General features: G+C 38.7%; 1 protein-coding gene across 6 annotated transcripts in view; it reads left to right on the top strand.

Moving 5' to 3' along the window:
- The window catches only part of RAB28 (RAB28, member RAS oncogene family), a 175,169-nt gene extending 153,918 nt beyond the window's left edge, over positions 1 to 21,251 (top strand). For 4 of the 6 annotated variants that reach the window (XM_083366943.1, XM_083366942.1, XM_083366946.1 and 1 more), the window contains 3 exons: positions 110 to 213; positions 7,531 to 7,608; positions 20,302 to 21,251. In XM_083366943.1, the coding sequence (XP_083223069.1) occupies positions 110 to 213; positions 7,531 to 7,608; positions 20,302 to 20,394 (275 nt within the window). In that variant the 3' untranslated portion in view covers positions 20,395 to 21,251. The remainder of the gene's footprint in view (positions 1 to 109; positions 214 to 7,530; positions 7,609 to 20,301) is intronic. The other 2 variants (XM_083366945.1, XM_083366944.1) reach the window with 1 other exon arrangement.
- Positions 21,252 to 23,698: the final 2,447 nt, after the last annotated feature.

Below are 23,698 nucleotides of genomic sequence, written 5' to 3'. Positions count from 1 at the left end.
AAAGTGGAACTCTCTACTGATACATGATACCAAATAGAAAACTGTTTTAAAGATGTTTATGTTAAATAAATTTCATTATACATTTTTTTCTCCCCACTGATTTTTTTAGTTGATTTGGAATATCTACGGACAGTAAAAAATGATAAACATCTTCAATTTTGCCAGGAAAGTCATTCTAGCAGTCATTTTGTATCAGCGAAGACAGGCGATTCTGTAAGTATTATGAATAATGTTATTTTAACAATATTGTCATTTTGCATTTTTGTGAATCTCCAGAGCTGGGTACTAATTTATTTTTATTTTATTTTTATTCCATTTATATCCCGCCCTTCTCCGAAGACTCAGGGCGGCTTACAAGCTTAGCAGTAGCCTTCATTCTATGTATATGCCTGCTTATTAGGGCTTTCACACACCCCCTAAGCGGCATTATTACAAAGTCAGCTTAATTGCCCCCAACAATCTGGGTCCTCATTTTACCTACCTCGGAAGGATGGAAGGCTGAGTCAACCTTGAGCCTGGTGGGACATTCAATATCAACTTTTAGAATTGGGTTGTTCATTTTAGAAATTTAGGATGTTATACTTTTCCAAAGGTGACATTTTTTTAAAAAGACATACTTTGTTTCATTGTTATTTTAAGATGTTTTTTCTTGTGATAAGTGTGTTTGTTATCAAAGCAAACAGATCTTTGGACTGATATTAACTTATGTGTGTGTATGTGTGTACAGACACAAATACACTATGATATTTCAGTTTTTTCTTTTTAATATATTTTCAGACATTTCAATAATTCTGTTTTCATTTTGACATTATGGGGTATTCAGTGTAGATTAATGAGAAAAAAATGAATTTCAACAACTGTAGAATCAGGCGGCAGCATGTGTGTGTGCCTGTAGTGCATTCAGAAAGTATTCAGACCCCTTCACTTTTATCAATTTTGTTATTGTAAGGGTTTGCCTCAACTAGATCTCACAAGAAAGCACAATTCTTTAAACAGGCATTGTTTCAAAAGGAACTTTTATTGAGAGTTAGTGATAGCAATAGAGCAAAGCAAGATCTGAAGAATTTGCGTGTGAAAGGTTACATCATAATGCCCATTCAGGATTCCTGACCCCAGTGTCCAACCGTCCGGTTAAAATCCAGCCAATGCATAGGTGCTAGGTTGTTTTGAGAATCTGGTAATTTAACACCTATTTCAAGGTCTCACTCGCTTTCATTTCCCAACAGTCCCAGGCTCTGTTGTCTGGAGATAAGGCAGATATTTGCAAGCCACATTCCTTTCTCACAAACAGAGTACGTTTCAAAGACGACAGAGCAGAGCAAGGCAAATGCATTCCCGAAGCAAGCATCCTTTCTGCCACCAAAATGGCAGACCCCAAAAATGAACACATAGGCAAAGCATTAATAAGCATTAATTAGCAGGCAAATACATTGTAGGGGACTGACATACACCACCCTAATAGAATGACAAATCCACCTGCAAAACAGAAATAGGGAAGGGAGATAGAGAGAAAAGAAACACATCAATCAGGTTTATTGGGATAGCCCTAAATACATTAGGGCCTCTAACATATTTCTTATAAACCCACTTGTTTTCCGAGGCAGGAAGATCTTTCCAGGCAACTAGAACTGTGATGCTTGCGAGAGTCTAAAATGTTCTTGATCTCAAAATGCTGCTTACCCTCCACCATAATGGGTGGTGGAGGAGGAGCAGTGACAGGCCTTAACAGAGATGTGACCTCGGGTTTCAGCAGACTGCAGTGGAACACCAGATGGATTTGTCGTAAGCTCTTAGGGAGTTCTAATTCCACTGTGCCAAGGTTTATAATGCACTTAATGGGGAAAGGGCCATTATACTTCAGTACTAATTTCTTGGATGGTTGCAGCGATTACAAACACCTGGTGGAAAGGTAAACTCTGTCTCCCACTTGGAAAGGCTTCGATTCCATATGTTTTTATCTGCCTGAGGCTTATATGCTGCCCTGGCTTCATCTAGAGCTTTCCTTTTTTAAAAAACAAACAAACAAGTTTTATTGGTTTTTCAGTTAAAATCTACATATTTAGAAAGCATCATGATGACTAGGTAATCAGAGATTCAGTAACAGAGTTTTCAGTACATAATCCAGGTTACATTATCAAAACATCTTTCCCAATTTCCCTTAACATTTCATACAACCAGTTTAAACTAATCCATTTCTAGAAATAGCATGATCAGTTGAAAAATTTGTCAATTCAATTTCATTGAGATATATCTATGTCCTGTTATTAAAGGTTACCTAATTTTAATTTTAATTATATTATTCAAATTTAGCCTTTAACATCCCGAATAACATTCACAACCCAAATTTCCCTTATTTCATTACAGCAAAAACTATAGCATCTAACATGTACGCAGTGGCTGAGTAGCTATGTTCTACCTAATAAACATTGTCTGTTTCACATCCTAATACATCACATGTTACTGACAGAACCACAGCCTATGTTTATCAATCTACAACTATTTATACACAACCAGATTCTGTTTTAAATTTTAGCTAATTCTTAGTTCTTAAATAGAATAATCAAATGTCTTTTAACATCAAACATGGGATCTAAATTTCCATTATATCAGTGCACAAATTATAATGTCTAAAATAAGCCTAATAGATACATAAACACATTCTAGTTCTATCTCATAAACATTTCCTTTTTTAGATCCTGATAGATCACTGATTACTAAAAGGATAACCTTTAATGGTTCTCGAAGAACTCACTTTTTAAATCTAACTCTGGCTTTCTTTTTTTGTCAATCAGTTTTCCAGACCAAGGCCTTTGATTTGCCAGATAGGTCTCCCTTCGCTCCAATACATATTATTTGAATCGAAGGAGGCTATCAGTGATCCAAAAAACCCAAACCATTTGTAATCATTATGTTGTTGGCCTATTAGTTCTAGTCTTTGTATCTCTAAAAACTTTATCTTCAGTTCGGTCTGGATTCCTCTTCTGTCTGGGTTCATCTGCTTTAAGTAGAGAGTCTTATCCAATTTTGTAATTAATGCTTGGCTATCCAGGCTTTCAGGAAACTGTCTTTCTTGATCTTCCACGTCCTCTATGTTAGCATCACTATCTTGCACATAGTATACTTCTAAAGTTATAGGCTCTTTTGATGGAGTCAAAGGTTGAGTATTAAGTTTTCCCATAGTTTGTTGTTGGTCCTTAAGGTTATTTGCCATAGTGATAGTTCCATGTACTTTTAGAATTGTCGGTTTTGGATAGTTGTTGCTTATATTCCTCTGTCTCAATAGTAATATCTTCCAATTTTGTTATATTCTGAAGTATAAATTCTTTAGTTGCAGTCTGGGTTTCAATTTGTGACTTAAGGTTGGCATGTAAATTATTAAATCTGGAGATAGACATCTCAGTGACTCTGTAGATTGTTTGAAGTATAAGGTTATAGCCAAGCGAGGTTTGTGGCTGATCCTTCTCCATTTTGTAATAATTATAAATAGTCCTTGGTGGAGGCTATGTTTCAAACAAAAATCAGTAAGAGTCCACTTCCACAAGTCTAAGCCAAATTCATCTCCAGCTGTTTCAGGTTTTTATCTTAATGCCAAGGTCAGTCCAAAATGTAAGCAAGCTTGTTTGCCAGTAGTATTCACTGGATATCCCCAGAGTACTTCAAATCCTTTTCAGTATCTTTTTATTTGTTTCTTTTTTTGTGTGCTCTTTTTTAGACTAATAGGTAGAAAGTCCATTTCTGTAAATATAGGAACTTTGGGCCAAAAGTAGAAGGGCAGTAAGTCCAATAAATCAGTATAATTTAGTAGAAGGCTTTTTCTTTTCTCTCCCAATGTAGACAAAGGCCGCTCTTAAGGAGGGTAGGGGAAAAAATCCTTTCCCTCTCTCCTTGCAGGGGGAAGCAAATTCAAGAAGCTTTTGACAGGGAAAGTAGACAATTAGGAAAACAAGGAGGCACCTTGTTTTCAAGTGCTTTCAAGTGTTTTGTTGTGCTTTTGGCTTTGGCAGGAAACGGCTAAATGATGGGCCATGGGAGTGCCGATCCTTTCTTCTTCGGTTTGGAGAGTAGCTCCAAGCTGACGGAGGGTCGCCGCCTTTCTACCGCCGACTAGAGAGACCTCTCCCCCACTCATCGCCCCTCCAGGGCAACTTTCGACCCCTTTACAGGGGCCCCCTCGCGTGTCTGGCTGCACTGAAAATCCATAACTGGAAGCCCATCTAGAGCTTTATTTATTTATTTTATTTTAATCCCATTTATATCCCGCCCTTCTCCGAAGACTCAGGGCGGCTTCCTAACAACCGACCAAATGTTCTGCAACTGATGAAGCCATTCCTTAAGGGAGGGAATGGCAGGTTTGCTAGCAGGCAACTCAGGCGTAGGGATGAAAGTCTGTTCATTAGCCACTTAGAAAGGAGTGTAACTGGTACTGGAGTGCACCGCATTATTATAGGCCACTTCAGCAAATGGTAACAGATCAGTCCAATTATCTTGCTGATAATTGATAAGACAACGAAGGTATTGTTCTAGAAGAAGAAAAAAAATTCTTAAGCTTTTCAAATGTGGCTTGGCATTCTACAGTAGACTTTATTGGCTGGCTGGGCTTTGGCTTATTTTCTCTTCATTTTCAGCAGATTTGTAATGGGGACTGCAATCTGTGCAAATGAGGGGACAAACCCTAGAATGCTCTGTAATTGCTTTCTGGTGTGGGGAGGGGGCCGGCCTGCACTTTTTCCAGATCCATGTCCATCCCCTTGTACGAAATGCGATAGCCCAAATAGTCAATCCTATCTCAGTGGAATTCACATTTTGACAGTTTGGCATATGATTTGGCAGAGGGGAGCTTCTTTAGGGCTGCCCTAACTAGCTTCACATGCTCTGCTTTGGTTTCGATGTAGATTAGAATATTGTCCAAGTACACCAAAACCCCCTTATAGAGGTGCTCATGGACCACTTCGTTCATCAGTTCCCACCCCCATCCCCCCCCAGCTTGATTTTTACGCATATGCCAGGCCCCCTCGTACGGGGTTTATTTTGGGGTAGGGCTTATATTAGGCGCATACATAAAAATCAAGCTAGGGCTTATTTTCAGGATAGGTCTTATTTTCAAGGAAACATTCTGTTCTGTTCTGTTCCATTCCGTTCCATTCCATTCCTCTACCCTATCTCTATCCCTATCCCATTCTATTGCACTTTTATAGCACTACTGTAACTCTGAATTTGTAACAATTGGCAGAATCAGGCTAGCATAATTGGAGTCTCTTGATCTTTGTTTTATATTTTTTATACCATACTTCAATAAGAAGATAAAAAAATGTCCTCAAACTTTTATCAATTGTGATGGGGATTATCTTGCAGTAAATGGTAAGAATAGACAAAATTGATGAAAAAAAAAGAATTTCCACAAAAATATTAGTAAAATTACTACTACAAAATTAGAATCTTTGAAGATTTATTTTTTATTTTTTATTTATTTTAATTCCATTTATATCCCGCCCTTCTCCGAAGACTCAGGGCGGCTTACAAGCTTAGCAGTAGCCTTCATTCTATGTATATGCCTGCTTATTAGGGCTTTCACACACACCCCTAAGCGGCATTATTACAAAGTCAGCTTAATTGCCCCCAACAATCTGGGTCCTCATTTTACCTACCTCAGAAGGATGGAAGGCTGAGTCAACCTTGAGCCTGGTGGGACTCGAACCTGCACTAATTGCAGGCAGCTGGTGTTACTTAAGGAGGCATTAACCCACTGCTCCACCAAGGCTCTCAAGATTAGCTGCTGCTTGGGAGAAATAGCTTGGGAAATTTAGCTGTTTTTCTAACTCTTCAGCTATCCACTTTTCTTCCTGTTTGCGGTTACAATTCAAGTTTGTGGTTGTCACCAATAAGGCTTTTCTGGCATGAGGGACTGACTACCCCATGGGTTTTGTTTTCTCCATTCCATAGAGTATCAGAGTCAGCTTGATTTGGTTCCCATCAATTAAGTCTCAAGAAGTGGGCCTTCTCTGTCCTGGCATCTGCCATTTGGAACACTGTCTCCCCAATTAATATAGCTTTCAACCTGAGCTTATATAATTTACTATTTTTTCATGTTCTGTTATTGTATGTTACTATTAAATTGTTTCTTCTATGTCTTTTTTCAGATTATTTTTTTCTTTTCCTGCCTAACTTTCACTTGTATTTTTGTATCTGTTTACAGGTAATCCTTGACTTACACCATTCATTCAGTGACCATTCAAAGTTATAAAGGCACTGAATGAAGTGACTTAGTGACCTTTGCCTAAAGTTATGGCTGCTGCAGCATCCCAATATCTTTACCCTGCTGGATTGCCATAGGACTTGGACCTCTTTCCTGCCCCACTGGGTTCCACACCCTCCTCCACACATCCCATCACAGCTTGGTCCATTGACCTTTTTTGTAGATCTCCTTTGGGAAGCAGCCATTCTACCACATGGTCTTCCTATATAGAGGCTCCGTGGTACCACCCTGGAAGTGGGTGCCATTTTGAGAAGAGCTACAATGAATTTGGGAAAAAGAGGTGGCCTTTCCGCTTCTTGGCCTCCCGAGCTGTGGGGGTGGGTGGGGAGGAGAGTTTGAGACCCAGCAGGATGGGGTCTGTGGGAGCCCGGTGGGGCAGGAAGTGAAATATGGGTTCCCTTGGATGGGGAAGGCCTGGGGTAGGTCACACATGAGTTGAGCCTCCCTGTGCTCTGCTATGTAACCCTTATGGTCACTTAACAACCACAATGGGGAGAGCAGGGATTGGGATTGTTAAGTGAGGTGATCGTGTGGGCACCTTGTTTAACAGTCACCATGACTTGTGACTGTAATGGACAGGCTCCTTTATAGTAAGTCAAGGACCATCAGTATTATTAATTCAAAGACTCAACTAAAACCTGGAAAACAACTGAGCAAGAATTCATTGCCTCAAAATTATTAAGGGAGAATGAGGATTGGTGGGGCCCTGTTTTGGCTGCTTTATTTACTCATATTAATAATTCAGCCCATTTCCCATCTGACTGAAACTATTATCATTTCATTCTACCTTAATGATCCAAGGGGAGCCAGAGTCCAACGAACAGCAGCAGAACTAACAGCACAGAGAATCCTATTTTATATTTAATAAAGTAATACAGCAAGTCATCTGACATAAGTACTTTACAAATAGATCTGTAAATATTGTAAAGTTGTCCTGATTTGTTGAAAACTACATTCCTTGATATTTTATAGGGTTTTTCAGTAACAAATACATGTCCAGCTTTTCAATGCATTGTTTGTGTAGAAAATATGCAAAAGTTATTTTTGCTAAATATATTGAGGCTCAATTTAATATCAGTTTATAATTCAGATATATATTCTGAATAAACTATGAAATAAAATATTCTGACAAATTTGGCATAGATTTGGCTAAAGAATCATTTCAGAAATATCCAGATAATTTCCTCAAAATCATTCAAAAGTGATTTTTTGCTATGTTGGAAATAACTTTAGGATGTCTGTTTCTAATCATTTAAGTCTTTAATCTTTTTAAACAGGTGTTCCTGTGTTTTCAAGGAATTGCAGCTAACCTTGTTGATGTCAAATTAAACAGAGCAGAAATAGAGCAATTGCAGGTGATAATCCTAATTATTTACACACACACATAAAAGTTCAACATTTTTGTTGTTGCATAGTGGGAAGACAGCTACACACTATATAGTTTTTCCTTAGACATATAGAATCACATATTAAAATGTTCTCCTGTGTTGGAGTCCTTAGAGTAAGTAGCCAAGTTCAATAATATATAGCTGAATATTTTGAACATCAGGAAACATGGCCACCAGGTTTCAGACCTTCACAAAAATGTAACTTGGTGACATCCAGGTTTATATTTTAAAATTGAATTAGTTTGTGACAACGATTCATACAAGTTTTAAGAGAGCCTAGCCCTGTTAAAGAAGACCATTACTGATTTAGTACCCTGGTGCGTGAATCTTCAACTTCATAGGCTGTTAAGTTCTGAAAAGATTTGATAGGAGGATAAAATGGAAGAAGGTCTAGGACAACTTTCCATGGCCAAATTGCTCCAGCCAACTCCCCAAGGGCAATTTGCCCCAGCTAATTTGCTGTGGCCAATTCATTGCAGGACAACTTCCAGTGACCAACTCACCACAGGAAAACTCGCTGCAGAACAAGAGTTACACTAATATCGAAGAAATGGTGGAATAAAATCATTAAAGAAAGGATGCCAAAGGAAGGACAAAATGAAATGTGAATGACAAAAATTAAAATAATTTTTAATTATTTTAAATAATTAAATTGAATTACAGAATTGTCCTGCAGTGAGTTGTCCCATGGTGAGTTAGACATGGCGAGTTGCCCCATTCTGAAATGGAGAAGCCTTTTGCCTTCATTCCATTTGCATTCCTGGGTAAAATAGGATTTGTGTCTATCAAATAACTTCCTTCTTATTTTTAATGTGGACAGAGTCTTGAGGATACCCAGTAAAATTTTAGACCTTTATCCTTTGGTCAGCAGATCTTTCCTGTGCCATCTTGAATTTCTTTAGAATTCAAAAGAAAAAGAAAAACAGGAAGCAGAAATTATTTTTCTACCTGCTATGAATTGTTCCTGGTTATAAGTATTCATTTACACAGAATTTTTATGTAATTTTCCCTATTCTTATTTTCAGAATTAGGTATGCTATAAAATTGAAAGAATTGAAATAAATGTGTTTGTGTGTGTGTACACACGTATATATGTGTATACACACACACACACACACACACATTTAAATAAAGTTATCTCCCAACTCTAATAGATCTGTGTAATATCGGTACAGATCACTTTCCAGAAGTGACAAACTGAAGATTTGGACAAAATCTTTGCAATAATCCTAAAATAGGTATAAGTGCTGTATGCATTAGCTTGTGTTTTGCTAATTGAATTCACCTGAAAAGTCCAAATTATTTTAATCTTAGGATACACAGTGGCTTAAACATAGGTCACTGGCCTACTAAATATGTACAATATTTTGAACAATGATTAATTTTTCCAAAAAGTCTAAAAATCCTTTCTCAACTGTAAGAACCAGCAAGCTGCTCAAAAATTACGGTTAAGTAACCGTAATCAGACAACTTGCTCTTGCTCTTCATGGCATTAACTGCTTGTCCTACAGGAGACCTCAAGGTCAGAGTCTTGTATCCTTGCAAAGATGTATTTATTTATTTATATATATACAGTATTTGCTGTATATAGGCTATTTGTTGTTGTTAATTGCGAAGTCGTGTCTGACCCATCACGACCCTATGGACAATGTTCCTCCAGGCCTTCCTGTCCTCTACCATCTTCTGGAGTCCATCTAGGCTCACGCCTACTGCTTCAGTGACTCCATCCAGCCACCTCATTCTGTTGTCCCCTTCTTCTATTGCCCTCAATCTTTCCCAGCATTAGGCTCTTCTCCAGTGAGTCCTTCCTTCTCATTAGGTGGCCAAAGTATTTGAGTTTTAGCTTCAGGATCTGGCCTTCTAAAGAGCAGTCAGGGTTGATCTCCTCTAGGACTGACCGGTTTGATTGCCTTGCAGTCCAAGGAACTCGCAGGAGTCTTCTCCAGCACCATAGTTCAAAGGCTTCAATTCTTTGGCGCTCAGCCTTTCTTATGGTCCAGCTTTCACTGCCATACATTGCAACTGGGAAGACCATAGCCTTGACTATACGCACTTTTGTTGACAGGGTGATGTCTCTGCTTTTTAGTGTGCTGTCTAGATTTGCCATGGCTTTCCTCCCAAGGAGCAAGCGTCTTTTAATTTCTTGGCTATAGTCCCCATCTGCAGTGATCTTGGAGCCCAGGAAAATAAAATCTGTCACTACCTCCATTTCTTCCCCATCTATTTGCCAGGAATTGAGAGGGCCAGATGCCATGATCTTGGTTTTCTTAATGTTTAGTTTCAACCCAAGTTTTGCACTCTCCTTCTTCACCTGCAACAAGAGGCTCTTTAGTTCTTCTTCACTTTCTGCCATTAGAGTGGTATCATCTGCATATCTTAGGTGGTTGATGTTTCTTCCGGCAATCTTAATTCCAACTTTTGATTCATCTAGCCCTGCCTTTCTCATGATGTGCTCTGCATATAAGTTAAATAGGCAAGGCGACAGTATACAGCCTTGCCGGACTCCTTTCCCAATTTTGAACCAATCAGTGGTTCCGTGTCCAGTTCTCACTGTTGCTTCTTGGCCCGCATATAGATTTCTCAAGAGACAAATAAGATGGTCTGGTATGCCCATCTCTTTAAGAAATTGCCAGACTTTGTTATGATCCACACAATCAAAGGCTTTAGCATAGTCAATGAAGCAGAAGTAGATGTTTTTCTGGAACTCTCTAGCTTTCTCCATGATCCAGCGTATGTTAGCAATTTGATCTATAGTTCCTCTGCCTCTTCAAAATCCTGCCTGTACTTCTGGTAGTTCTCGATCCACATACTGCTGGAGTCTAGCTTGTAGAATTTTAAGCATAACTTTACTAGCATGAGAAATGAGTGCAATGGTGCGATAGTTTGAACATTCTTTGGCACTGCCTTTCTTTGGAATTGGAATGTAAACTGATCTTTTCCAATTCTGTGGCCACTGTTGAGTTTTCCAAATTTGCTGGCAAATTGAGTGTAGCACTTTTACTGCATCGTCTTTTAAGATTTTGAATAGCTCAGCTGGAATACTGTCACCTCCACTAGCTTTGTTGTTGCTCAGCTTTTCTAAGGCCCACTTCACATTCTAGGATGTCTGGCTCGAGGTCAGTGACCACCTCATTGCGATTATCAGGGACGTTAAGCTCATTCTTGTATAGTTCTGGAAGACGCGCTCCAAAAGCTTCGGGTCGCTAAGGATGGCGACTAAGTTTTTAACTTGGAATGTCAATGGCTTAAATTCACCACAGAAGAGAAAGAAAATCTTTCAATATTTAAAACAATTTAAGACTGATGTTATTTGCTTACAAGAAACACATATTAGGGCTATGGACCAAAAGTACTTATTGAACTCAAGACTGGGTACACAATTTATTGCCTCTGCAATGAATAAGAAGAATGGAGTGGTTATTTATGTCAAGAATACTATGACGGAGTTAATAGAAGCAGATAAACAAGGAAGATATGTTATAATAGATTTGCTGATAGAAGGCAAAAAAACGCTTTTGGTTGGACTATATGCTCCTAATCAACAACATGCAGATTTTTATAGTTTATTACACAGCAAGATCACTCAGTTGGATTATAAATCTTTTATTTTTATGGGAGACTGGAATGGTGTCTTGGATGTACAAATGGACAAGAGTAGTTCTCTTAGGAATACTCCAAGTCATGCTAGATTGCCTAAATCCTTTTTTGAGATGAAGGATGATTTGGAGTTGTGAGACATCTGGAGAGAAAGAAATTTACAAGAAAAGGATTATACTTTTTTTCTGATAGACATCAATCTTTTTCCAGGATTGACTTTATATTAACTACTAATGATTTTTTTTCTAGGATTAAGAAGATAAAGATTTGTCCAAGAATTATGTCTGACCATAGTCCAGTCTGGTTAGAGATCGATAAGGATAACAGAGATAGGCGCTCCTGGCGTCTAAATGAGAACCTGTTTAGAAATCAGGAAAATGTGGAAGAATGTAAAAAACAGATGAAGGGTTTTTTTTGAAACTAATATGAATAAGGGTACTTCTATGGATATGGTTTGAGATGCTAGTAAGGCTTATATGAGAGGGGTGTTAATATATATGAATAATAAATACAGACGTAATTTGGAACTTAGGAGGAAAGAATTAGAGAATGAAATTAGGGGAAAAGAAAAGGCCCTAATTTTGAATCCATCGGATGCGAAGATTAAAGAGGTTATTAACCTATTAAGGGGACAGTTTGATAAGTTGATGGCTGATCAGGTGGCAACTAACTTACGGTTTGCTAGACATAATACTTTTTGTAATGCCAATAAACCAGGTAGATGGTTAGCTTATATGTTAAGGAAGAAGCAAAGGGCTTCTAATATAGACAAAATATAATATAAGGGTAAGGTTGTGTATCAACAGAACCTTATTAAGGAAGCTTTTGTTGATTTTTATTCTAAATTATATGCCAGAGATAAAATTAATGAAGCAGATATTGATGCATATTTGACGAATACTAATATTCCTTTTCTTATACAAGAGCAAAAGGCAGAGATGAATCAATTGATAACTGAGGAAGAAATTCTTTTGGCAATTAAACAATTAAAAGTGGGCAAAGCGCCAGGCACGGATGGATTGACTGCGGTGTATTATAAAAATTTACAGTCGGAGATGATAAAGCCTTTAAGGGAATTGTTTCAGATAATTCAAAGGGGAGGAGGGGTGCCTCCGTCTTGGAAAACTGCTTTTATTTCTTTGATTCCGAAGGAAGATCAGGATGTCACTCAAGCAAGAAATTATAGACCAATATCACTTTTGAATACGGACTACAAGATATTTGCTAAGGTCTTAGCTAACAGATTAATGAGGGTACTGCAACAGATAATTCATGGTGACCAAACTGGGTTTATTAGTGGTAGACAAATGAAAAATAACGTGAGGCATATAGTTGACTTGTTGGAATTTTTGGAAAGAAACAACCAGATCCCCGCAGCGCTGATTTTTTTGGATACTGAAAAAGCCTTTGATCAATTGGATTGGCAATTCTTGATGAAAGTATTAGATAAAATGAATTTTGGGGATAAATTTTTACAACCAATTAGGGCATTATATCAAAAGCAAACAGCCCGTATAATAGTAAATAACAGTCTGACTGAAGTATGCAATATTGAAAAGGGCGCAAGACAAGGGTGTCCGTTATCACCTCTATTATTTGTTTTAACATTGGAGATATTATTGATTAAAATACGGAATTCGGAAAAAATTAAGGGAATTCAAATAAGAGATCAGGATTATAGATTGAGGACGTTTGCAGATGATTTGGTTGTTACGGTGACCCAGCCAGAAAATTCTGTTGTGGACCTGATGGAGATAATAATGCAATATGGGAAAGTTTCTGGATTCAAGGTTAACATACAAAAAACTAAAATATTGGCTAAAAACATGACAGTATTACAAAAGGCTGTTTTAGAAGGGTTAACTGGATTTGAAATTGTCAAAAGGGTTAAATATTTGGGGGTTTATTTGTCACCCTCAAATGCAAAGTTATATAAAAATAATTATGAAAAGCTATGGGGTGAAGTTCAAAAAGAATTGGACAGCTGGAAAAAGTTACAGTTGTCATTACTGGGAAGAATCGCAGCAGTGAAAATGAATGTTTTGCCGAAATTTCTGTTCTTATTTCAAATGACACCCATTCTTAAAAAGGCCTCAAATTTGGAGGAATGGCAAAAGGGTATCAATAAATTTGTATGGGCAGGGAAAAGGCCACGAGTTAAATTTAAGATTATGCAGGATACGCATGAAAGAGGTGGTCTTAAAATGCCCAACTTTAAACTATACTATGAAGCTGCTGCATTGTCAGCGATAAGTGATTGGATTAATTTAACACAAGGGAGATTATTAAATCTTGAAGGTCATGACTTGTTATTTGGTTGGCATGCGTATTTATTGTATGATAAGAAGGTAGATAATGTGTTTAAGGTGCATATTTTAAGACATGCTTTGTTGCGAGTTTGGAAAAAGTATAGACATAAGTTAAACTACAAGATACCTTTATGGGCAATACCGAAACACGCAATAGAAAACATAAATGTTGGGTTCAAACATGATGTGATTACATATAAGGAAATCTTAAGTTTGGAGAGGAATGTATGGTGTTTGAAGCCGTATAATTTTTAAGAGAAGAGAAGATTGTTCAAACCTGGTTTCAATATGGGCAACTACAGGCCAGGTGGAAAGAAGATCAGAAAATTGGTTTTTCAAAATCTGGTAAAGCAAATTAGAAATCAGGGTCCAGCACATATCAAACGGATATATCTTGCATTGATAGAAATTGACTCGGAAACAGAACTTGTTAAAGATTGCATGATAAAGTAGGCTCAGAATATTCAAGAAGTTATTACAATGGATACTTGGGAAAAGATCTGGGTAAGAAACGTAAAATTTACGCAAGCTCAAAATTTAAGAGAGAACTTTTATAAAATGTTCTATAGGTGGCATTTAGATCCCAAAAAGCTTGCAAGTATGTATCTGAACTATCAGCCTAAATGTTGGAGGTGTGGTGGCGAAGATGCAATGTATTTTCACATATGGTGGACCTGTAAAAAGGTTAAAGCATTTTGGATTAAAATCTGGTGGAACATGCAGAAGATATTTAAGAAAAGGATAAAGTTTTGTCCGCAATTGTTTTTACTGGGCATAATTACTGATACTACTGTTGTGGACACTAAGTTGATGTTGAACTTAATTACGGCAGCAAGACTTTTAGTAGGTCAATATTGGAAGAAGGAGGAACTGCCGACTATAGAAGAATGGACTTTAAAAGTTTCTAACCTGGCGGAAATGGCAAAGATCTCGGCGTATTTGAAAGACCATTCGCAACAACGTTATATTACGGAATGGAAAAAATGGATTGATTATATCCAGAATAAATATGGGAGTAAAAAGTTTCATTTAGCATTTGAATAAGTATTGATGTGATATTTGTATTGCTTGTAGTCACTCTATAAGAGCTAAAGTGCGATAGACTTAATAGTTCATTGTTGTTAGCATATGGTTGTTTAAGATTGTTTCTACTTTTATACCTTGTATTTAGCTCTGGGAGGTCGGGGACGGGGAGGGGGGAAGGGGTGGGGGGAGGGTTGGGTAGGGCTGGGAAGGGGGTGGGTGGGGAGGGGTTGTTAAAGATAAAATGTATTGAAAAACTTTTCAATAAAAAAAAAGATTTTGAATAGCTCAGCTGGAATACTGTCACCTCCACTAGCTTTGTTGTTGCTCAGCTTTTCTAAGGCCCACTTCACTTCACATTCTAGGATGTCTGGCTCGAGGTCAGTGACCACCTCATTGTGATTATCAGGGACGTTAAGCTCATTCTTGTATAGTTCTTCTGTGTAATTTTGCCACCTCTTCTTAATCTCTTCTGCCTCTGTTAGGTCCCTGCCATTTTGGTCCTTTATCATGCCCATTTTTGCATGAAACGTTCCTTTCATCTCTCCAATTTTCTTGAAAAGATCTCTGGTCCTCCCTATTCTATTGTTTTCTTCTATTTCTTTGCATTGTTCATTTAAGAAGGCATTCTTATCTCTTCTAGCTATTCTCTGGAATTCTGCATTCAATTGGGCATATCTTTTTTTTCTCCCTTGCCTTTTGCTTCCCTCCTTTTCTCAGCTATTTGCAAAGCTTCCTCAGACAGCCATTTTGCTTTCTTGCATTTCTTTTTCTTTGGGATGTTTTTGGTTGCTACCTGTTGTACAATGTTGTGAACCTCTGTCCATAGTTCTTCAGGCACTCTGTCTATCAGATCTAATTCCTTAAATCTATTTGTCACCTCTACTTTATATTCAACAGGGATATGATTTAATTCATACCTGACTGGCCTAGTGCTTTTCCCTACTTTCTTTAATTTAAGCCTAAACTTTGCAACAAGAAGCTCATGGTCTGAGCCACAGTCAGCTCCTGGTCTTGTTTTTACTGACTGTATAGAGCTTCTCCATCTTTGGCTGCAGAGCATATAGTCAATCTGATTTCTGTGTTGACCGTCTGGTGATGTCCATGTGTAAAGCCGTCTCTTGGGTTGTTGGAAAAGAGTGTTTGCTATGACCATCCTATTCTCTTGACAAAATTCTATCAGCCTGTGCCCTGCTTCATTTTGTACTCCAGGGCCAAACTTGCCTGTTATTCCAGTTATCTTTTGGCTTCCTACTTTAGCATTCCAATCCCCCATGATGATAAGGACATCATTTTTGGTTGTTAGTTCTATAAGGTGCTGTAGGACTTCATAGAACCCGTCAATTTCATCCTCTTCAGCACCGGTGGTTGGGGCATAGACTTGGACTACTGTGATATTGAATGGTTTGCCTTGGATTCGAACTGAGATTATTCTGTCATTTTGGGGATTGTATCCCAGTATTGCTTTTCCTACTCTTTTATTGACTATGAAGGCTACTCCATTTCTTCTGAGGGATTCTTGCCCGCAGTAGTATACCTAATGGTCATCTGAATTAAATTCACCCATTCCTGTCCATTTTAGTTCACTGATATCTAAGATGTCGATGTTCAGTCTTGTCATCTCTTGTTTGACCACGTCCAGCTTGCCTTGGTTCATGGATTTTACATTCCAGGTTCCTATGGAGAAAAAATCTTTACAGCATCGGACTTTCCTTTCACCACCAGACACATCCACAGCTGAGCGTCCTTTCGGCTTTGGCCCAGTCGCTTCATTGTTTCTGGCGCTACTAGCACTAGCCCTCTGCTCTTCCCCAGTAGCATATTGGACGCCTTCCAACCTGAGGGGCTCATCTTCCAGTGTCATATCGTTTTGCCTTTTGGTACTGTCCATAGGGTTTTCATGGCAAAGATACTGGAGTGGGTTGCCATTTCCTTCTCCAGTGGATCACGTTTTGTCAGAACTCTCTGCTATGACCTGTCCGTCTTAGGTGGCCCTGCACGGCATAGCTCATAGCTTCATTGAATTACGGAAGCCCCTTCGCCACGACAAGGCAGTAATCCATGAAGGGGAGAATGTATATGGGTCAATATAAAAGAGAAAAAAGTGACACTATCATAGGTGTATATTACAGGTCACCCAACCAATCAGAAAAAAATAGATGAATTTGCCAACCAGTTAATAAATGTATGTAGAAAGCATACCACAGTAGTAATGGGAGATTTCAACTATCCAGATATCAACTGGGAGACAAACTCTGCAGTGAGCGGGAGATCAAACATATTCCTAACCAACCTAGCCAACAACTTTGTCATCCAAAAGGTGGAGGAGGGAACTACAAGTAAAGCTATACTGCACCTAATTTTTACTAACAGGGAAGAAGTGATAGAGGGAGTTGAAGTTGCCGGAACCTTGGGTGAAAGTGACCATGTCATACTGGAATTTAATATAATGCAAACATTAGCAATAGTGAACAATCCAACCAGTGTCTTAAACTTCAAAAAAGCTGACTTTAACAAACTCAGAGAAAACCTAGGAAAGATTCCATGGATGAAAATTCTAAAGGGGAAAACAGCCCAAGAAGTGTGGGAAACTGAGAAATGCAATCATAAAAGCCAAGTCTAGCACAATACCACTGGAAAAGAAAAAACAAGAAACTCAAGAAGAAACCAACATGGCTCTCTGACAAACTGAAAGATAAAAAGGACAAATACAAAATACAAAAAAATGGAAAGGGGCACATAACTAAGGCCAATTATCAGCAGACAGCCAGAACATGCAAAGATGAAGTCAGGAAAGCAAAGGCTCAGAATGAACAAAGACTTGTAACAGAAATCAGGGATAATAAAAAAAGATTTTTCCAATATATTAACAATAAGAAAAAAGTCAAGGAAACTAGGTCCAATAAAGAGAGAAGATGGCAAGGAAATAACAGGCAACAAAAAAAAGCAGAGCTGCTTAACTCATACTTTGCATCAGTCTTCACACAAAAAGCCCAACATACCAAAAAAACCACTGCAAAAGACAAACTAGAAACAAAAATTAAAATAAGGAAGAAAATGGTAAGAGAATACCTACGAAGAAAGGCTGCAGGACATGGCTTTGGCTAGTCTAAAGAAAAGAAGAAATAGGGGAGACATGATAGCAGTATTCCAATATTTGAGGGGCTGCCACCAAGAAGAGGGGGTCACGTTATTCACCAAAGTACCAGACTGCAGGACAAGAAACAATGGTTGGAAACTGATCAAAGAGAGAAGCAACCTGGAATTAAGGAGAAACTTCCTGACAGAGAGGACAATTAACTAGTGGAACAGCTTACCTCCAGAAATCATGGTGCACCATCACTGGACATTTTTAAGAAGAGCCTAGACAGTCACTTGTCTCAGATGGTATAGGTCTTCCTGCTTGAGCAGGGGATTGGACTAGAAGACCTCCAAGGTCCCTTCCAGATTCTATTCTATTCTATTCTATTCTATTCTATTCTATTCTATTCTATTCTATTCTATGCTATTCTATTCTATTCTATTCTATTCTTGTTGCTAGTTGCGAAGTCGTGTCCATCCCATCATGACCCCATGGATAACATTCCTCCAGGCCTTTCTGTCCTCTAACATCTTCTGGAGTCCATTTAAGCTCATGCCTGTTGCTTCAGTGACTCCATCCAGCCACCTCATTCTCTGTTGTCCCCTTCTTCTATTGCCCTCAATCTTTCCCAGCATTAGGCTCTTCTCCAGTGAGTCCTTCCTTCTCATTAGGTGGCCAAAGTATTTGAGTTTCAACTTCAGGATCTGGCCATTTAAAGAGCAGTCAGAGTTGATCTCCTCTAGGACTGACCGGTTTGAATGCCTTGCAGTCCAAGGGAGTCACAGGAGTCTTCTCCAGCACCATAGTTCATAGGCCTCAATTCTTTGGCACTCAGCCTTTCTTATGGTCCAGCTTTCACATCCATACATTGCAACTGGGAAAACCATGGCCTTGACTATACGCACTTTTGTTGGCAGGGTGATGTCTCTGCTTTTTAGTATGCTAGCTAGCTTTGCCATAGCTTTCCTCCCCAGGAGCAAGCATCTTTTAATTTCTTGGCTGCAGTCCCCATCTGCGGTGATCTTGGAGCCCAGGAAAATAAAATCTGTCATTACCTCCATTTCTTCCCCATCTATTTGAGAGGGCCAGATGCCATGATCTTGGTTCTGTTCTGTTCTGTTCTATTACATTACATTACATTCTACTATTGCCCAATAAGCCTTCTTTCAGTCACCTACAAGGTTTTCACCAAGATAATAGCAAAAAGAATATTGAGAACATCAAATTATGCACAGTCAAAGGAGCAGGCAGGGTTCAGAAGTGGTTACAGCATAATGGATCACATCCAGGTTGTTCAGCAAGTCACTGAAAGGCACAATAAGTACACTATGTCTCTGCATTGCTTTCATTGAATACGAAAAGGTGTTTGACTCAGTATTCCAGCAAGCAATAATCACTGCATTGCTGAACCAAGGCATACACACTGTTTATATAAACAAGTTGTATATTGGAGGATTAATTTTCTTATTGAACAACTACAGTGCTCTCAGTCAATCCAAAATGTTAAGAAACTTCAAATCTGAATATTTAAAAAAGTAAAAGTGAGGCTTTGGCTTTCTTAGGAGAATATCTATATGTGCACAATTATTGGGGATGCCATGAGCAGCATGAGAGTCGATGTTACCTGCGCAATGCTGCCCAGCCCCCAGCCTTCCCAGTTTTGGCAGGCAGCAGGGTGCTCTCCTCACAGTGCCGAGAGGCTGAGCCAGGTGGCATGAATCTGAAGAGAAGTGCAACACTGCCCAGCCCCTAGCCTGCCCAAAGTAGGCAAGGCCATGTGCTGGCCACTTCCAGGCAATGGTGCATTTTTCCATTCCTCAAAAAGGGTGATACCTCCCCAGCGCGCGCCCATTGGGTGGGACCGACATACCAGGGGCTGGTCCCTCGCTCTTCCCAGATGGCCTTGTGGAGCTAAGACTGAATGAGTTTCAGCATAGATGGCTACAATGAAATTGTACATTGGCTCCCGGCCAGTCTGGGCTGGGGCCAAGGCAGCGGGGGCTGTTCCCTCACTGTTTCCAGGATTGGTTCGCGGGCCACATGAATCCACATCGTGGGCTGGATCCGGCCCCCGGGCCTTGTGTTTGACATGTCTGCTCTAGCTGTATATGGGGTTTTATCCCACCAAGTTTCCATAATGGCAACAATTACTTGAATCTCTAGTTCATTCTATTTATTCCTCATACTTTGTGCATTGATGTATAAACATGAGTCTTTTTGACTGACCCTATCTTCACTTTCTACATAACCTGTTTTGTGTCTGCATTCCCCTTTTTCCTTACCACATTTTTGATTAGTGCACTTTAGTCTCATAAATAGTGAAAAGAAAAAATGCTTGAGAAACTGACAACTTTTATGGGCTAGAACCTCTTAATTGGAATAAAGAATCCAGGATTTAGAATGAGTACATATTGTCACCATTGGTACATACAAAAGCAATGAAGATGCTCTTATTTTGTCAATGTCAAAATCCTTATGCACGTTTTCGGAGAGAAAAGTGCTGCAACATGTCTGACTTGTTTCAATGCTCTACATTTCATAGCATGGTCATTATTGTGAAATGTTTTATTAGCAATTTGAAATGGTTTTTTTTCCTTTGGATTCACTTGCTGTAACCTCTTCTGTTTTTCTTTTCTTCTCTTTTGACAGAATGTAGTGAAAGCGGATATTGTAAACTATAGCCAGGAGCCTGCAACAAGAACCGTTAACTCTCCCCGGAGCTCAATGTGTACAATTCAGTGAGCGTTTTCTCTTTTTGTACAGTGCTCTTTGGCTGCCTTCGCCCAGCAATGGAGTTGCCGGGAATGTTGTTTTAATAGGAAACATGACTGTAGTGCATTTAGAAGTTTAAAAAAACCACTGCCCAGGCAGCTTCTTTGAATAGTTAAGATTCAAATAGTGGGACCACACACTTTGAAAATATATATATTCTTCTAAATTATATTTCAGTAAAGGAGAGTGATTGTGTGTAGAGATACTTTTACATATATTGTCAGAATGTTTGAAGAGTGAATGCAACATGTGTAAATTAAATGATATGAGAAGAGATTGTGAAATAAAGCAATGTAGTGAAAATAGATTGGCTTTCTTTCCTTGATTTTGTCCATTTTGTCCTTTTTCTTGTTAGAACCAGGAGAGACATTCTCACTTTAATTCTTCCTTTAACATATTTATTCTTTATCATCAAACATAAAATACAAAAGAAAGAAAAAGCTAACTAACGAATATTTGAAACCAATACCAAAAACAAAAAAACATGTGTACTAAAAAAACCCAAATATTAAATAAAGTGAGGGGAAAAATTATTTGATCCCCTGCTGATTTTTACATTTGTCCACTGATAAAGATATGATCAGTCTATAATTTTAATGGTAGGTTTAATATAACAGTGAGATACAGAATAACAAAAAAAATTCCAGAAAAGCACATTTCAAAAAAGATAGAAATTGATTTGCCTATCAATCAGCAAGATTTCTGGCTCCCAGCCAAGTGTCTTTTATACAGGTAACAAACTGAGATTAGGAGCACTCTCTTAAAGGAAGTGCTCCTAATCTCAGCTCGTTACCTGTATAAAAGACACCTGTCCACCAGCAAGGTTCCCCCCATGCTCAAGAAAGCACATGTACAGGCCCATCTGAAGTTTGCCAATGAACATCTGAATGATTCAGAGGAGAACTGGGTGAAAGTGTTGTCAGATGAGACCTAAATTGAGCTCTTTGGTATCAACTTGCCGTGTTTGGAGGAGGAATGCTGGCTATGACCCCAAGAACATGATCCTCACCATCAAACATGGAGGTGGAAACATGCTTTGGGGGTGTTTTTCTGCTAAGGGGACAGGGCAACTTCACCGCATCAAAGGGACAATAGATGGGGCCATGTATTGTCAAATCTTGGGTGCGAACCTCCTTCCCTCAGCCAGGCATTGAAAAGGCATCTTGCGAGATGAGAAGATTGTCCAAACTTGGTTTCAATATACTCAGCTACGGGCCAGGTGGAAAGAAGATCAGAAAACTGGTTTTACAATGACTGATGAAAATCTGATAAAGCAAATCAGAAATCAGGGTCCAGCACATATTAAACGGATATATCTTGCTTTGATAGAAATTGACTCAGAAACAGAACTTGTTAAAGATTGTATGATTAAATGGGCCCAAAACATCCAAGAAGTTATTACAATGGACACGTGGGAAAGGATTTGGGTGAGGAACGTAAAATTCACACAAGCTCAAAATTTAAGAGAGAACTTTTATAAAATGTTTTACAGATGGCATTTAGATCCTAAAAAGCTTGCAAGTATGTATCCGAACTATCAGCCTAAATGCTGGAGGTGTGGTGAAGAAGATGCAACATATTTTCATATATGGTGGACTTGTAAAAAGGTTAAGGCTTTTTGGATAAAAATTTGGTGGAATATGCAGAAGATTTTTAAGCAAAGGATAAAGTTTTGTCCGCAACTTTTTTTGTTGGGAATAATTACAGATGTTACAGTTGTGGACACTAAGTTGATGCTGAATTTAATTACGGCAGCAAGACTCTTAATAGGTCAGTATTGGAAGAAGGAGGAACTGCCGACTATAGAAGAATGGTCCTTAAAGGTTTCTGACCTGGCAGAGATGGCAAAGATATCGGCTTATTTGAAAGATCACTCGCAAGAACGTTATATTATGGAGTGGAGAAAATGGATCGAGTATATCCAGAATAAATATGGGACTAAAAAGTTTCATGTAGCATTTGAATAAGTCTTCCTTTCTTTTCTCTTTTTTTTCTCTTTTTATATATCTTATATTAATAGTTTTTGTAGTTATCCTATATGAGCTAGAGAGAGAGAGATTTTAGAGTTTATGGTTGTTAGCATATGGATGTTTATGATTTTTTTTTTGTTTTTTGTACCTTGTACTTAGCTCTGGGAAGTTGGGGGGGAGGGGAGGGGGGAGGGGTAGGGAGGGAGGGATAGGGGAGGGGTAGGGGGGATTGTTAAAGATAAAATGTATGATAAAACTTTTCAATTAAAAAAAGAAAAAAGAAAAGGGGTTGTGGATGGGTATTCCAGCATGGCAATGACCCAAAACACACAGCCAAGGCAACAAAGGAGTGGCTCAAGAAGAACCACATTAAGGTCTTGGAGTGGCCTAGCCGGTCTCCAGACCTTAATCCCATAGAAAATCTGTGGAGGGAGCTGAAGGTTTGAGCTGCGAAACAGCCTCAAAATCTTAATGACTTGGCGAGGATCTGCAAAGAGGAGTGGGACAAAATCTCTCCTGAGATGTGTGCAAACCTGGTGGCCAACTACAAGAAACGTCTGACCTCTGATTGGCAACAAGGATTTTGCCACCAAGTACTAAGTCATGTTTTGCAAAGGGGTGAAATATTGATTTCACTCATTAAAATGCAAGTCAATTTATAACTTTTTTGGAAGGTGCTTTTCTGGATTTTTTTGTTATTCTGTCTTTCACTGTTACAATTATAGACTGATCATTTCTTTGTCAGTGGGCAAACGTACAAAATCAGCAGGTGATCAAATAATTTTTCCCTCACTGTACATCTAACATTAAACATAAAAAAAATCCACTCTGCCTGAATGCTGAAAGATGTATCAAAAAAACTAATACGTTCTCCTCTTACATAGGTGTCAGCATCCACCTCTTCCCACTTCTTAAGAAAGCAGCACTGTTGGAGACAGGGTTTTCTAAGCAATTTTATTAAGAAATAGGAGATAGCAGGCATAATAGACAGGATCTGAAGCATTCTCTTACATCTCGACAATTTTAAAGTTCCCCCAAGCAAACTCCCCCACAGTTCATTTGTTGAGTTCCAGATCAGCCAATCTCCATGTGGTAACTCCATCGTGGGAAAAGAAAGATAAAAATCTGTTTGCAGCATGATCATTTCCACAGTTCCTCACACTTCCTTCGGAGAAACAACCCAGAACCCAGAGGGTTATAATTCTTTCCCCCACCCCTTTTCTAGTTGCCTGGTAAGTTCAGAGAGAATGCCTAGTAAGAAAGCAATTTGGTTTACATTGTAATGGATAGCAGACAGGTAGAAT

Source organism: Vipera ursinii (genome assembly GCF_947247035.1).
Source record: "Vipera ursinii genome assembly, chromosome: 7".
In the NCBI taxonomy this organism is placed as follows: Eukaryota; Metazoa; Chordata; class Lepidosauria; order Squamata; family Viperidae; genus Vipera; species Vipera ursinii.
Note: the sequence above shows the minus strand (reverse complement) of the source record. Positions and strands in the feature narration are given on the sequence as shown.